Source organism: Suillus bovinus (genome assembly GCF_016758785.1).
Source record: "Suillus bovinus strain UH-Sbo-P2 chromosome Unknown EDB93scaffold_100, whole genome shotgun sequence".
In the NCBI taxonomy this organism is placed as follows: Eukaryota; Fungi; Basidiomycota; class Agaricomycetes; order Boletales; family Suillaceae; genus Suillus; species Suillus bovinus.
In genome coordinates this window covers 46672-62304 of record NW_024542156.1, presented here as the reverse complement: position 1 = coordinate 62304, position 15633 = coordinate 46672, and the positions used below count along the sequence as shown (strand labels likewise).

General features: G+C 44.5%; 4 protein-coding genes across 4 annotated transcripts; 1 reads left to right on the top strand and 3 right to left on the bottom strand.

Moving 5' to 3' along the window:
* Positions 1 to 503: 503 nt before the first annotated feature.
* On the bottom strand, positions 504 to 1628 carry EDB93DRAFT_1108269 (uncharacterized protein; the record flags this gene model as incomplete). Its single annotated transcript, XM_041447823.1, has 6 exons — positions 504 to 815; positions 871 to 991; positions 1134 to 1189; positions 1236 to 1373; positions 1419 to 1492; positions 1613 to 1628. The coding sequence occupies 6 exons, from the start codon at positions 1626 to 1628 to the stop codon at positions 504 to 506; spliced, it is 717 nt and encodes a 238-aa protein (XP_041302264.1).
* A 2120-nt stretch (positions 1629 to 3748) lies between these two features.
* Positions 3749 to 4931, top strand: EDB93DRAFT_1243202 (kinase-like domain-containing protein; the record flags this gene model as incomplete). Its single annotated transcript, XM_041452113.1, has 4 exons — positions 3749 to 3821; positions 3882 to 4153; positions 4207 to 4665; positions 4884 to 4931. The coding sequence occupies 4 exons, from the start codon at positions 3749 to 3751 to the stop codon at positions 4929 to 4931; spliced, it is 852 nt and encodes a 283-aa protein (XP_041302263.1).
* Positions 4932 to 12510: 7579 nt separating this feature from the next.
* EDB93DRAFT_1094668 (uncharacterized protein) lies at positions 12511 to 12909 on the bottom strand (the record flags this gene model as incomplete). The annotated part of the gene is made up of 1 exon (XM_041446621.1): positions 12511 to 12909. A coding segment is annotated over one exon (399 nt), but the record flags the coding sequence as incomplete, so codon positions are not given.
* Positions 12910 to 12975: 66 nt separating this feature from the next.
* EDB93DRAFT_1108267 (uncharacterized protein) lies at positions 12976 to 14301 on the bottom strand (the record flags this gene model as incomplete). Its single annotated transcript, XM_041447822.1, has 5 exons — positions 12976 to 13170; positions 13216 to 13462; positions 13709 to 13787; positions 13837 to 13940; positions 14270 to 14301. The coding sequence occupies 5 exons, from the start codon at positions 14299 to 14301 to the stop codon at positions 12976 to 12978; spliced, it is 657 nt and encodes a 218-aa protein (XP_041302261.1).
* Positions 14302 to 15633: the final 1332 nt, after the last annotated feature.

Sequence of the window (15633 nt, the reverse complement as noted above, 5' to 3'; positions counted from 1 at the left end):
ATGATCTGCTGGCTGAATCTAAGTCATGACAAAACTAGATATTGCAAGACCCAGAAGCTTGCTTGACTCTCAACCACCGGTCATCTCCCAAATATCTCATCATCTGCTGGCTACATCTAAGTCCTGCTGAACTTTCATCATCTAGATATTGTATGAGCAAGGAATGCTCAGCTGCTGAATGATCGGCCATATGCTGGTTCCTGCCGACACCTCATCAGACCTGTCGTACAATATAAGCACATATCATTCTACTTGTACAGTAGCTGAACATATACAGACGACTCATAACCAGGGACGTAGAACTGAAGATAGTACGAAAACTGCAAGCAAGTGTGACATGAATGAGTAATGTGGAAGACAGGTGAATATGAGACGCTACGTTGAGTGATACAGTGACAAAAAATGAAATATGCAACAAGAGGAGCACACGATCATGTCGAAACTAAGTTGTTGGTTTAGACGAGTCACTAGATACAGAAGAGTAAGAACCCACAAAATGTAGATCACTTTCTGCCCTTGCGCATCTTCTTCGAGGCCATGGGAGTCTTGTGAGCCTTCCTGGCGCATTTTGATGGTGCAGGCACGTCAGTTTTATCTTTGGTGAGAGGATCATCATCTTGGAAGTCTTCAAACATCCATTTTGCAGATTCCATTTCTGAGTCAACAGAATGATGCGTCACAGATGACAGTGGGGGTGCATGGGGCAGAACCGGCGGTAAGTCAGCAGCCTCGGATTGTTGTATAGAAGTCGGGGGTGCTGTTGCAGGGTCTTCAGCAATAGCTGGAGCCACAGTTGTATTCTCAGGCAATTGCGTCTGAAGATTAGAGCGAGTTAATCACTGAGAATGATGTAGAATAGTAAATTCAAACATTCTGATGCATGGCAGCCACACGCAATTCATGCTGTCTCTTCATCACAACGAGGTCATCGTCATCATCATCCTCCCTCAAATCGACGACGACGAGGCCATTCTTGTTACCAAATACCGCTCTTGAAAAGTTAACACGCTATGTTAAGGTCAGAAGGGAAATAGTACTCAACTTGTTCCACCACTGAAGCAACGACTCTGCCCATGTTTGATCAGGTGCCTCTCAGGAGTGATTTGATGAGGCGGGTGTATGCTTCGTTGTACTTATAATAGCCATCAGTTTCCTGCCACTTGTCACGTGCAGTGATACCAAATCGACTCTACAACATTTGTTAGATAGTCATCGAAATCCATTAGAGCACGTACCTGGATGAACACATAGGCAATGTGTTCAGGTTCAACCTTTTCCATGCCATGTAGCTTGGCATTACAAGTGCGAACGGTGCTCGTCTCTCCATCCGGAATGAGTGCAGATGACGGAGATGTAAATATGTGACGAAAAACCTGAATATTGCATGAGATAATGTTGATGAGACAAAGTGAGCTTACTTGTTTCAAATAATAACCCTTTAAAAATCCCTCCTGAACATTGTCTGGGTCGAAGTCTTTTCCTGGTGGAGCGCCTTCATATATAAATGCAGGTCATGCAGCAGGAGTGGATCCTGATATCTCCATTCTGAAGTTGAGTTTGTACCCTGAAAGTCACCAATAAGATGATTGACGATCATATATTCCATACGTACTTTTTAGGGTCCTCATGATATGCTTTTCGCATGCTTGATGGGGCACAGCATCCCTGCAAGTTGAGGGTGATTTACACCAAGCAGCGCGCGAGATCTGTTGTCAGCATTCAAACCCGAACTTTCACCTCCAGACAATGAGCAGGCATTTCAGCTTCAAGTTGCAGACGAGTTTCAAGCTGAACGATATGAAGGAACTGAGCTGGTATGTGCTTGCGGATTATAGGTGGCCATTTTAACAGCTCCAATTTCAGCTGTTGGAAGCTTGAGATGGCGGTCACAACAATGCCAATGCACCATGTTTAAAGCGAAAGAAGTCTGATGACAATAACAATGAAGATGACATGAGTACACTCAACTCAATTTTCGACTGACACACTCACCACCACACGCAGACTCCATGTAATTTTGGCCAGGACGTTGCTAATGTGAGGGCAACATCAGTACCTGTTGTTGAGCTTCTGCTCGAGAAATGCACTAGGAGGATCAGAAGGAAATTTGAGGTGTTTGAAGGTGAATCATTAGCTAAAGTGATGCAGGCTGTGAGTAGGATTGAAGCGGCCATCGACAGGCAAAACACAATTCTTCTTGAAATCCATAACGCTATTGAAAACCATAGGATGTAAATTGTTGTATATAGATTCTTCATACTAATGTAATAACAATCAGTATCGACTGTGATGGCTGCCGAGCTGCAGCGCTGCTAATAGACTAGGTTCACTGCAACATTGTCACAATCATCAATTCCGGCAGTGAGCACCTCGTTGCCAGTGGGTTGCCAAGACCAATGTGCCGCTACAGCCTCGATGTTACAACACGGCTGACTCAGTGCTCCATAGTAAGCATAATGTCCAGTCCAGTCCATTCCATCATCTGAAGGACTTCCTCATGAAGCCCGTCTGCCATGAGCTCCTTCAGAACAGAAAGGGGAACACACCATGCGCCAAGTTGATGAGTGTCTGGCTTGACAGACGACTTGGCCCACTAAGCCCCACTTGCGATCTGGCCTTGGTCTTGATCATCGGTCCTTGCTAGTGATGGCCAGGTCAAGTCCATGGTTCGAGGACTTGCAGAATTCTTGAACCTGGTTCAAACCGATTGTCAAGTAATAAGGGACAGTATGAAAATTTTGATCTCTGGCTTGACCAAACTCACATAGGATGCAGTCCTGCTGCGCTCGGACACGCTGTGTCTTGGTGAGTCTTGTATTGCATGAGTGTCGCTCTGAAGACATTAGGACGGCCTGAACAATCTGCCTGAGGTGTTTGGTGTGGGATGTCTTGCTTAGTGTGTCATGCTTTTGCATGGCTAAGGGAAATGAATTGATGTTAGCATTGATACTCAAGATACACAAGACAAACTCCACAAAGAAATTCAACGAGTAATGACTGAACATCATCATGATGGCAAGCTTGACTATGATATTTGACTAAGGGATAGTAGTAGTTTGGAAGTGGTGTTAATTGCATGATCCGGTTCTCGGTTTGAACCATGGGCTGAACCAGAACTGGACCATTATCGGACCGAACCGATGGTCCGGTCCATGGTTCTGCTTACACATTGGCAGTTTGGGAGTTTTTCACCGGTTTCAGAATGTTAGTGATAAAGCTGACATTCTGACTATACATTTTAACACAGCAAAAATAAAAATAAAATGATGAGTTGCCAAATCCTGGGCGAAATTCAACATTTTACAAACCATTTTGATATTGTAAAAGAAAGTCATTTAACTGACAGCAAGATCTGAAGAAAAATGTTTGATTCAAATCTCACATGTAGGGCTGCACACCATACCATATATGGTAGATGGCTGTACACATACAGTAGAGATATGGTAGATGGTGAACCCATACACCATATATGACATTGAGGGCAGACAAAGTGAACAGTACAGTTAGTAGTGCCACAGCTTGGCTACGGTCCACTCCGGTTAGGTATTTACCGATAAGCCAGAGGTTTGGTGATCCACGTGAGTCAAGCCACTGAGTATGGACTCAGTTTGACTTGTAAGCCATGTGAACCAGTTACAGCAATCACAAGCCGAACATATTTGAACTGCTTAAAGCTGGCTTAAGCCAGTTCAAGCTGAAATACCCATGCGGCGTGTGGAAGGCAAATTGTTGCTTTGTATAATACACAATGCATACTAAGGTCCCCGTTCAAGTTGATGGAAGATTTAGGTTGGGAGACATTTTGGGATCCGGTTCATATGGTATGTCATTCATATATTACCAACTACACAATGATTCAACAATTTGACCCCGCTAATTAGCTGTTGTGTATTGTGCACGAAACATCATTAAGAAGGATGCAGTTGCCATCAAGCTTGAACCCATCATCCACTCATCTTCTGTGCAATGCAAATACAAAGTTTTGAAACACCTTGAAGGTGGTGTTGGTATTCCCCATGTCCATTGGTTTGGTAGGGAGTTGACATATCACGCTCTGGTTCTCGACCTCCTTGGGCCATCACTACATGTCCTATTCCTTACCCACAACAACAAATTCAGCCTTGAAACTGTTGTGAATCTGGGAGACCAGCTGGTCAGTTGATGTGTGGGTTGTTGCATGTGCAGATCACTAACTCTGTTTCCCAGCTTTCACGCCTCAAATATATTCACTCACATCATTATTTTCATGGTGATATAGAACTGCAGAATGTCGTTGTGGGGCTTGGTGATTTGAGTGACACCATTTTTCTTATTGATTTTGGGATTGCAAAGGAGTTCTGGAACACATCAAACAATGTCCACATTCCATTTCGGCAAGGTCAACGTCTTGCTGGCACTCCTGCATTTGCTTTGGTCAACAATCACTTGGGAGTTGAACTGGGTCGTCGTGATGACCTCGAGTCACTTACATACATGTTAATATACTTCTTGCATGGTTCCCTTCCGTGGTTAACCAGCGACAAAGACAAACTTTGCAGCTCTTCAATACTCAAATGTAAAGTCAACACTACCATTGAAGATCTGTGTCAGGGAATTCCTGTCGAGTTCGCAATGATTCTCATTTACACACGCTCTCTTGCATTCTCAGAGGATCCCAATTATAACGTACTTTGTTCATCATCTGCACCAGCTGCGTGCTTGCTGGATTTCAACCAGCCTGATGCACCTATCACACATTTCCCTCCATTCTCACATTCTCCCTGGTTAATTGAGGCAGTGCCTCCATGTCTGCCACTTCTCAGATCGACTCGGATGTGAGTAGTCCACTCACAATGTTCCTACTTTTGAACTAATGTGATTGCAAGTTTGCACCCACATAATAGCCCCCCCCTGCATGCAGCTACTTCTACTCCGCGCCGGAAAAAGACTAGGGTCACCTAGATCTGACTTTACATGAGTACAAGGACTCCTGGTTACTATATTGAAGCTATTGAATGTTGAATACCTGTACAGACTCGTACAGTATTACCTATTATTTGTAAAAACATTGTATCTGCACAGCTGCCTGCCTGTTGCCAACTTGCCATTATGTAATGATTGAGAATTGAGATTTCTTTGTTGCTGTTCTGTTGCTATATGATGTAATGTGGCTTGTTTGGACCCCCAGCTTTTGAAAGCTGGGGGTCCAAACGAGCCACATTACATCATATCACATGACTCATTAAAAAACACTGTGCATGTTTTGTTTGCCATAACGCTCCTTCCTCTTTTCTCATGATAACACAATCAACATGCTCTCTGCCTCAAGTGAATCATTGCATCGAGTTTTAATAGATTTAAACAAGTTGAAGCAATGACTCACACTCGGCTCTAGCCAAGTCCTAGGTCTGTGCACATATTTGTCACTGATTGTGACATATGCCTGTGACTAGGTCTCCTAAACACTGGTGACACAGACTTCATCTCGACTGTCATCAGCATTGAGCACCCTCTGCTTGCGCACATCCTGCGCCATAATTTAAGCTATTTATTGAATTCTAATTCTATCTTCGAATTCGGTCGTACCTCCATGTCTAGTTCGCAAAATGTATTTTCCAACACACAAGCATCACTTACAGCCCAAGACAACCAGGGACTTCATCTCAAACCAACGCTGGAGGATTGTCTGTTTCCCAACAGGACTTGGTGGAGAAGTGCCTCAGCATCGTCGAAGATTTCAAATAATCAATCATCTCAAAACAAGAAGCAAATGTCACTATCACAAAGGTTGTCTCAGCTGCCTCAAACAAAATCTCAGATCAAGCCGAGTCTTATCACGGCTCCATACTTCGACATGGTTGAACAATGGTCCAGAGACTTTGACAGGACCAGAGCATTTCAGGAACATGATGCTGCTTGACAATCTGAGGAAAGAGACCTCGACCCTCCTAGAGAGGATGAACATGAGAGAGAGTCCCATGAGAATGAGCCCACCATTGAGCTAGATGAACCAGTACGAAAACGATGTAAACTTGACCTCACCTGTCTTGGATGAGCTGAGCAATCATTCAAAGGAGGTCAGCTCTTGGCCAATCTCACTCGGACCAATGAAATCCTTCTCAACTGGTCACAAGACCCTAAAGAGGTTTGATAAAGGCTCATGTACCACCATTGCTGCCCAGAATTCTATGAAGCTGGATGGGCAGAAATTGTTGCTGGTAAATGTGTCAATCTCGACACCGTACATTCCATCATCTCCTCCTCACGCACTATTGACAAATGCACCGAAACCATTGGTGACATTGAGATCAAATTCTCCACCGCTACTGAGGCAGTCTCGAAGAAGATCACCACCACTGCTCAGTGGTCTGCAGCATGGAATAGAGCAGCAAGAGCTATTAAATTCGCATTCCCTCATTGAGAGGATGAACTTGCCACCTATGGAGAATAAATCAATGACAAATTTGACCGAAGTGTCGTGTGCCCATGAGAGAATCATTAGATTCAACAAAGCAGTCAGGAACAGAGCTGCAAATTCTCGCAGGGTTGAATTATTGGACTTTGCATCCTTTGCAGACATATATGAGTCCCATTTCTTATCAGATGGAAGACATCATGAGGAGGACAAGCAGTCAAAGCCCAGTGCATCAGCACGGGATAAGACTACCTTCAATCGATGAGAACCTTGTTGAAAATGGAACTCAGGAGAGTGCACATGCAGTGCTCAAACCTGCCGCTATGCACATGTCTGTTCACATGAGCAAGATGGCAGATTGTGTGCACGATGTCACACTGAAGTGAGGCATCTCAAGGAGTCCAAGCCCAAATCCACTTGATCATCCAATCAAACATCCACAACATAGATGGGGCCTTATTTGGTCACCTGTGGATATTTTTTTCAGTCCCACTGCTTGCTCTTCTGAATATTCAGATCCTGTTCCTTCTCCACCTTCACATGAAGTCTATCACAGTGATGCTGCTCAGACTATTGCTCGAAGGCAAGACCTATTTCGTATTGTTACACCCATCAATGTTGACTGCTTTGAGGAGCTTCTTATGGATCACCCAAATCAGCCCTTTGTCATTTCTGTTTGTCAAGCTTTGCATCAAGGTTTCTGGCCTTGGGCCGACACCTCTGATGATTTGTATCCATCAATCAATGACAACTCCTCACATACTTGTTTGAAGTCTGATGAACAACTGCAATTTATTGAGGATCAGATGCGAGAAGAAATTTGTTTGGGTCAATTATCACAGAGTTTTGGAACTGAGCTGTATCTAGGAATGTACGGTGTGCCAATGCATACTGTCCCCAAACCTAATTCCGACAAACCTCACTTGGTTGTAGATCATAATGTGGGCGAGTACTCTCTGAACTCTATGATTGACCGGGATGCCATTAAAGGTCCTAAGCTTGATGGACTACACTCACTTGGTGCCTCTTTGCTTCGCTTTCGAGAACAACATCCCAAGGTTAAACTTGTCATGTTCAAATCTGACGTCTCACAAGCTTTTCGCCGATTACCTATGCATCCTTTATGGCAGGTCAAGCAGATCCTCACAGTCCATGGTCAACGACACGTAGATTGTAACAATAACTTTGGAGGTTGAGGATCACCAAAAATTTGGATATCATTCATGTCTCTCGTCATGTGGATTGCTATTCACAAAATTCTCATTGATGCTCTAAAGACCTATATGGATGACTCTTTCTCTTTCAAAATCGCTGGACGTGTTCTCTATTATGCACCTTATGACTGCTACTTTCCCGCCAAACAAACTCGCCTCTTACAACTGTGGGATGATCTTAATCTCCCGCATGAATGACCAAAACAAGTATATGGCGCACCATTGACTATCATTGGTTTTGAAGTCGATCCCAACACTATGCAGGTTACATTGCCACCTCATAAGAAGGCCGAGTTGGTTACAGAATTACATTGTTTCACGCAGAGAAACCACCATTGGTCACTGCATGAATTTTAGTGTCTTGCGGTTTGGTGCGAATGGAGCTTCAATGACTTTCCTTTATTGAAGCTGGGTTTGTCGGTGCTCTACGACAAAATCCGAGGGAAGAACAATGTCTTCGCTCAAATACATGTCAATAACACTCTACTCCAGGAGTTGCATTGGCTCGCTGATCATATTGAATATCTAGACGGTCTACATCTTTTCAGATGTTTAGACTTTGATCCTTTGAGAGATGATGTCATTGTTGTCTACACTGATGCATCAGCAGTTGGAATGGGTCTTTGGTTTCCAGATGAGAATTTTGCATGTCAGTCACCATTGCCTGGTGATGCTCCTCGGGACACTATTTTCTTCTTCGAAGCATTGGCAGTATGTTCCGCTATCCATGCTCTCTCTAATATGGATGAAACTCCAGCAAAACTACTCGTCTACACAGACAATTCCAACACAGTCGCAATGTTCGACTCCCTTCACGCACGGCCTGCCTATAATTCATTGTTGATATCAGCTATGGACGTCTTGATTTCTTGTAATGTTGACCTTCAGGTTGAGCATATTCCAGGCCAGCAGAATGTTATTGCAGATGCACTGTCACACTTTTACAATGAGCTTGTGAAGGATCTGGTGCCAACCGCACAAATTTTCGACTTCAAACCCCCTCGGGATGCGCTGGGGGCAAAACAAAAATGATCCCCAGTATGACAAGGTCCAAGCAGCCCGTACGGGAAGCTTGGACTCTCGAACACTTACAATTGGAGCATTCTCTTGCCCTTGGTTGCGCCATTGAATCCACAACAGCTTCGGCCTAAAATTCCTATCTGAATTTCTGTCGACTTCATCACCACGAAGTTGAACCAACTGCTGACACACTTTCATCACCAAAAGTCCAGAAAACAGGTATTACCTTATTAGGCTGACGGTCACGAGATTTTCTGGGTCAAGGGTTATGAGTGTTGAAAAGATGACGCCAGCGCTCGATCATCATGACGTCGAGTAGTTCGAAGCTTACCGTTGTTTCTGTGAGTGCTATGCAAATGAGATGCTTCTGTCATCCTGATATGCCAATGATATACCGCTCTAAGTTTGATCCCTCCCTGATATTCTGCGCAATACACACAGTCCACTTCGAACACACGGTCAATGGAAGGAGCTTGTCAAGTCCATCGTGGATTCATGTATACATTATACTTGGACTCAAATGATATTCTGCTATAAGTCTCGTCCGTATCTGATATTCCCTTAGTATGTGCCCTAAGTCTGATTAAATGTGATAAGTGTGTATCTCGAATGTAATGTTACAAAGCTCCATATCCCTCCTGTGTGAGAATATCGTCATCAAGCTCTTCTCCCTCGTCAGCCCTAATTTGATCTTCATCATCGATTCCCTCTTCACAACCATCCTCGCCGTCGTTGTCATTGTCGCCATCATCTTCGTCATCCTCGCCATCATCCCCATCATCCTCGCCATCCTCATCGTCGTCATTGTCGCCAACCTCAAACTCCAGGTCTTCATCGTTGTCAACAGAAACCACAGCACCATCATGTCGCAAGAATTCATCCCACTCTCGTGTGACCTGGTGACCGACACCACCTCCATGGAAGTGCATAAATATATCACGATCAACAAAGCTATTCATTATATCAGTGTATAGCAATACCAATTAAATAGAAAACAGGTACTGATTAACATAGAAATACAAAAAATCTTCATCGTCATCCTCTGCTGGACGTACAAATGAGGGGCCGAGTCTGGTGTCAGTATGGCCATGTTCGAATCCCGGAATCAAATGAACAGAACGGATCACTTGATCCGGATCAACAAAGCCAAAGCTATCCGGGTCATCGCACTTGAAAAAACCAATGCGATGGAGTCATTTCGCTGACCAACCAGCTTTGAACATGGTATCACGACTGAACCAGTGCACGAAAATTACGTCCATGCGTGTTGGTGTTTGTACATTGCTACTGCCCGGACCGTAATACCAAACATTAACATGGAAAATCTTGACCACGCGAGCGTACCAGTATGGATGTCGATCGTTGTCATCCTCGTGTGACAATACTATAATGTCAGCATGAGTGCACAAGTTAATTGAGTCTTGTTCTCTCCGAAGGTCGTGAGTAGTGTAGTTGATCCATAGGACACTGTGTTCAAAAAGCTGGTTGTTGGCAAGAACAATCTGGTTCCTGTCGTCATCAGAGAATTCCTGCTCGTCCCCTGAATAATCAATGCTGTGAATTCAGCCCAACAAATGGTCTTGGAGGCGTGGTATGAAGCTCTGAGCATTGGGTTAATAAAACTATTCATACAATGATCATTTCAACTTACCTTAATTGCCGGGTCTCCTGTGAGTCCACTGAGCCATGCAGTGATGTCGTAAGAACTTCTTGCATATTTTGAGATATGGTAATGCAAGGCAGGAGATGTGCGCTCGCATGGCGCCTGTTGCATCGGGGGATGTGCTATTTCCTCTCGTTGTTTATTGATCTTGGCAATGATGTGCTCTCGAGCCTCAAGGTGCATCATAGTAGCAACCATAGTTTGATTTTTGGGTGTTCTTGGGTACCAACGCTTGGCTCGTTTATGCTCCAGCTCGCCCTAATAATACAAACATGAACTTGATATTAGAACTGTTCGAGTGGAAATATACTTACTGGCTGTGTGCTGTAGTTGTCTGTGGTACCGGTGCGCCGAATCATATCAGCATAATCTCCGAGTGCGTGAAATTTATAAGTCGAAAGATTGAGAGGCTTGAATTTCGAACCAGCCCTCTCCTTTCCCTTTGTAGGTACCTGTGGCTGTTTAGCAGCCAGTGCTGCCTCGCGTCATCCTCGTGCTGCATGTTCATGAGGGAGTTCAGTGGTATGGTAGTGATTGCATGTGGTCTTCGCGAATTTTCGGACTGACTGACCGAGTACAATGGTAGCTGTGTCGAAAAAATCCAGTGTGTCGTCCAGTATGCATACGTAGTTTCGCATACCCATGCCACACAGCCAGGTCAAATAGCATGTCGAGCACAATGATATTGTGTTCCTTTGGCAGCAGGCCCTTCGAATACAGGTATCACACACTAGAGAACAAAAATTGGGTCAAACTGTGAGGCAAATTGTAAGGCTAAACGAACTACTTACCTGTAATAGATCCTCGAAGTCGCGGGCAGCAAGTTTCTTCATGGCGGATGCATTGGTGTGAAAACGGCGGATGGTCCCTCTCCCGAATGTGGGCATTGCTCGGTACCTAAAATGACATAGTTCAGGCCTGGTATAAATTGAAAATCAAAAAGCTTACCGCTCGTTGAGCTTCTGAATTGCAGTCCCCCCAGCAGCATGAAGTATTCGCATGAGATGGGTGAATAAGGCCTTCCAAGACCCTATCTCAAACTTGTGAAGCTGGTTCAACCACCCATAGCTTGAACATATTGAGTCCATGTCTCTCAAATCGCTCCGAAAAAGTGTTCTAAAACCAGTTGTCAGGCATTTGCACAATGAGTACATAAGACTACTTACCCGTATCGGAATGTATGATTCATCGTCGAGGATTGCTTTGACACGAGCACCATCTACTGGCACTCCAAGCTGGAAAATTAATGCCCGGGCTTCTTCAACATGTCGTCGACATGTTGCATTGTTGACGCGCTCACGTGTGGCCCGCCGCCTCATATTGAGCTTCATCCCCAGCTTGCAAACATCTGTCTTTTTCACAAGACAGCGGGGGCATGAGCACTGCCCTAGGAATTTGATAGTCACTAATAGAATCCTAGATAATATATCAATGCCTTGCAATTCATACTTAACATTAGTTAGTACTTACTTTTCAGGATAATCAGCAGAATAAGAGAAAAAACGCGGAAATACTCGCCGCGTGATCCCATCAGAACACTGGATCACTAGTCCATGCTTGTATGCTTCCATAAATTTTCCATTCAAGATTAAACTCCATATAGCGTGCATCAACTCTCGTTTGAGGTGAGTATGCACACTGGCTGTTGTTGGCTCGCCAAATATATCCATATAGATCTCCTGTATATTCTTAGGAAGCTGAGAGAGCGAGTAAGCAAAATGTTAAAGATATATAAAGATACATACCGTAGGAATGTATGCCAAATGATGGCACGCCCGAGCTGTCGGCTTTCCTCGTGTGTACTTGGACTGGTTACCAAAATACACGTAAAATGGCCAGAGAGATGCATCTCCGAAGTTAGCCAGGTGGGTTGCATCCGACCAAACCATGACCGAGGCGACAACACGCTCAAGCTCGTCTCCAGGTTCATGCAGGAGGGCATTGATTTCTGCATAAGCTTCAAGCATGGCAGGGGAGGAATAAGACTCAGAAAAAACTTTAATATCACGGTTATCAGGGGTCTTCCAGTATTGTTGGAATGACGTCATATTGAAGGTCTTCGAGACCTCATTTTTGAACACGCGCGTTATGAGATCAGTAAGGCAACAGTGATGAACACCCGGAATCTCAAGCTCTGGTGCGTCGTTTTCTGATTTAAGCTTCTCTTTTTCTTTTGGCAGGTGGATCTTGACAGTAGATTGGCGCCATCCATACTCTTCTCAAAGAGGGTTAGCTTTATTCTTGAGGTATTCATCCAATCGTTTGAGTTCGCATGTGTGATTCAAGCTGCCCAGGTCTTCCAGTCTGAAAAGAGGGTCCTTAAGGAAATGCACGAGATGATCCCACTCAGCACCAGATTTCTCGTTTGTTCCAGTGTACTGCCATGCCATCAAAATACCTGCTGAAGGGTTTGTAAAAGCTTCAAAAAGCTGATCGGAGGTAATTCCAGGTGAAGGAAGTCCTGGATGAACACCTTCATTAACGTGCTCCCCATCTAATGTGGGAGCATCAGTAACACCCTCCAAGGTCAAGAGACCCTCTGGAGCTAAAGTGGGACGTGTTGGGTACACGTGATAAAGACCCATGGTGTCGGGTTCGGTCTGGAAAGGGATGAGCGCAGGGCAGGGATCTTCTGGCTCAGAAGAAGGTGCTGGGGATGGAGATGGTGCTGGAACATGATGAGATTAATCTGCTTCGTGCAGAACACGCCCTTGTTGCTGCCGGTTAGTGGGAGGCATATGTGCGAGGTGCGTGGCTGATCCAGGGAGGTAGTCGATGAAGTGCCAAGGCATGCGTACTGTACGTCCAGAGCGCTTTGAAGTGACTGGGGGAAGTGAGGGTGAACGGGGGATGTTTGATGGTCCTGCAACATCCTCGACCTTATAGAATTAGCATAGTTTAATAGATTTGTTATTATAACTCACCTGCTCGGAAATGGCATGGTCAACATCCATTCCTCCATAGTCCAATTGTTCTTCGACATCTATCCCTACCTGAATTACCTCTGCACGCTCACTGCGTGCTCGCTGGACTTCTTGCCATGAGTCTTTTCCAACTCGCATTTCTTTTTGCTGCTGTGCTGCACTGAATCTGCTAGTTTCAGTAATTTGTTTTTTGCAGCGAGCAGCATGCGCAGAGAGAGACTTTTGGGCTGGGAATGTCTTGCCGCACCTGATGCAAACAGGCAAGTCCATTGGACCAGGTAGCGAATGTGCAGGAGGGGGTGGGCCACTTTTATAACCCTACACTTAGCTCGATCAAACATGCATGGCTGCAAAACAAATGTTATTGCGCAGGCTGAATACAGTACATATAAATCTACAATTAGGACCATCTACAACAGTGAGTCGTCATTCAAAAATTTAGGTGAGAGACAGAACATACCAGGACCAGTGAGATATACCAAGGAACACTTACTCTGAGCCGCATATCCACATGATATAAGATGCCAATGCAGATCTCAGCGCGCCATTCAAATGCTTCAGATCAGTGAGGCCTGTAAAGGCGATCAATTGGTGCCAGTGGTGAGTTGAATGATGACTCACATGTATGGGGACCCAAAGGTGTCACCGCCAGTGACTTCGCCGGCGCAGGAAAAGGTAGTGAGCTCGTCCATAAGGGAAGGGTTCCATTCGCGGAGATGGTCCTGCTGTAGATATAGGATAGGATAGTCAGTAATACAGAATAGGTTGCAACTCACCTGGTAGTCACATGGTAGGTTTTGCGGCCGATAATACAATATCATATGATTTCAGGACAAGTGATTCAAATGGTTGATATTAATTTCAAACTCCATCTGAATCGGTAACTTGCAGGACATAACGTCCTCGACTATCCCCATTTTATCCACTTTCATAAGCTTTCATATCGATCACTCTAAATATGTCTGCTCCATTGTCATGGAATGCTGCTGTCAATGTCCTTGGTGACATTGTATTCCTAGACATTTGAAATGTGGTATCTTTGGATGGTACATACTGTTTCAACTTGAACATTGACACCCCTGGCATCAAGGTAATATTCTCATATTCAAATTCATCTTAAAGCTTATTTAAATTTCGCAGAAAATCATATTTCGCATTCGAGAACAGGTTGAGGAGGCTGTGGAGCCTGCTGAGTCTGCGACCAATCAGACTTCATCTCAGTAAGTCGCTGATCTTTTTATTTTCAAATTTCAGTTAATCTTGACAGGCCTGTCATTGCTTCCCCATGCAACCTTCTCACCAGGCGCATGGGTAACCCCAATCCAGATCCTGCAAACCTGACTGCGCCCTGGAGTTACTAAGTAACTAGAAGAGCCGATGAAGTGCTGGAAGATTGAATGGATTCCCTCGCATTGTAAATTACAACATTGTTCTTAGATCTTGCTCAGCTGTATCATGTTGTGTAAATCTTGCTCAATTGTATTGTGTGTCGCGTCTGATTGTGCGTGCGCGCGTTTGTCCACATACTGCATATAATTTTCCCTCACTCGGCACATTTGTTTCATCGCAAATTCCCTCTTTGGTTATCTGTTTCTGTGAGTATTTGAGTCTCCGATATCAATAACATCAAATAACACGCAATCACGACACGTCCTAGTCTTTCTAAATTCTTATCACTTTTCATCTTCTCCATTTGTTTTGTCATGGCCCGACACCACAAGAAATCCTCCAGCCTCAGCCTTTTGCGATCTGAGCCGGAGAGTAGCAATGATGGGACATCGTCCTCTGAGGAGTCATCCGCCTCATCTGTAGATGAGCTGTCTTCTTTGGGTAAGAATCAGTATTTCGCAAAAGGATTGCTGATCGCGACGTGTCTTACACATCCCAGGGTCTCGAAAGGGGTCTGCCAAGCCTAAAAAGCTTGAGAAAAAGTTTATGAAGTAAGTCGTCATCAATATATGGCTGCTTTGTTCCACTTATAGCGCATATATTCTTAGAAAATCTACTAGTAAGGTTACCAATGACAAGTAAGTTGATGCCTTACTTGTGATCAAGACACTGACTATTTTCAATCAATAGGAAAGGATCAGGACCTACTCGGAGTGGGAGGGAAGAGTGTATGCATGTCGCACGCTGGATCCCCTGTGGTATCGACATGTTCGTCATCCTCAAGGATACCTTTCATATTGCCAGGTACATGGAAGCTGAAGAAGCTGCCAAGACCTCGACTGAATCTGAGGATGAAGACCTCAAGAGAGAGTGAAAAGACGCTCTCAGCATCATGTAAGTTCTTTCTATTGTTGTTATTATGAATGCTAACTATTGTACAGGACTAAAGATGCTCAAGAGCGTCACTTGAAGACTTACCAGAGGATCCTCTTTTCTGCCCCTCATCTCTGAACTCTCATTCGAGGTCAC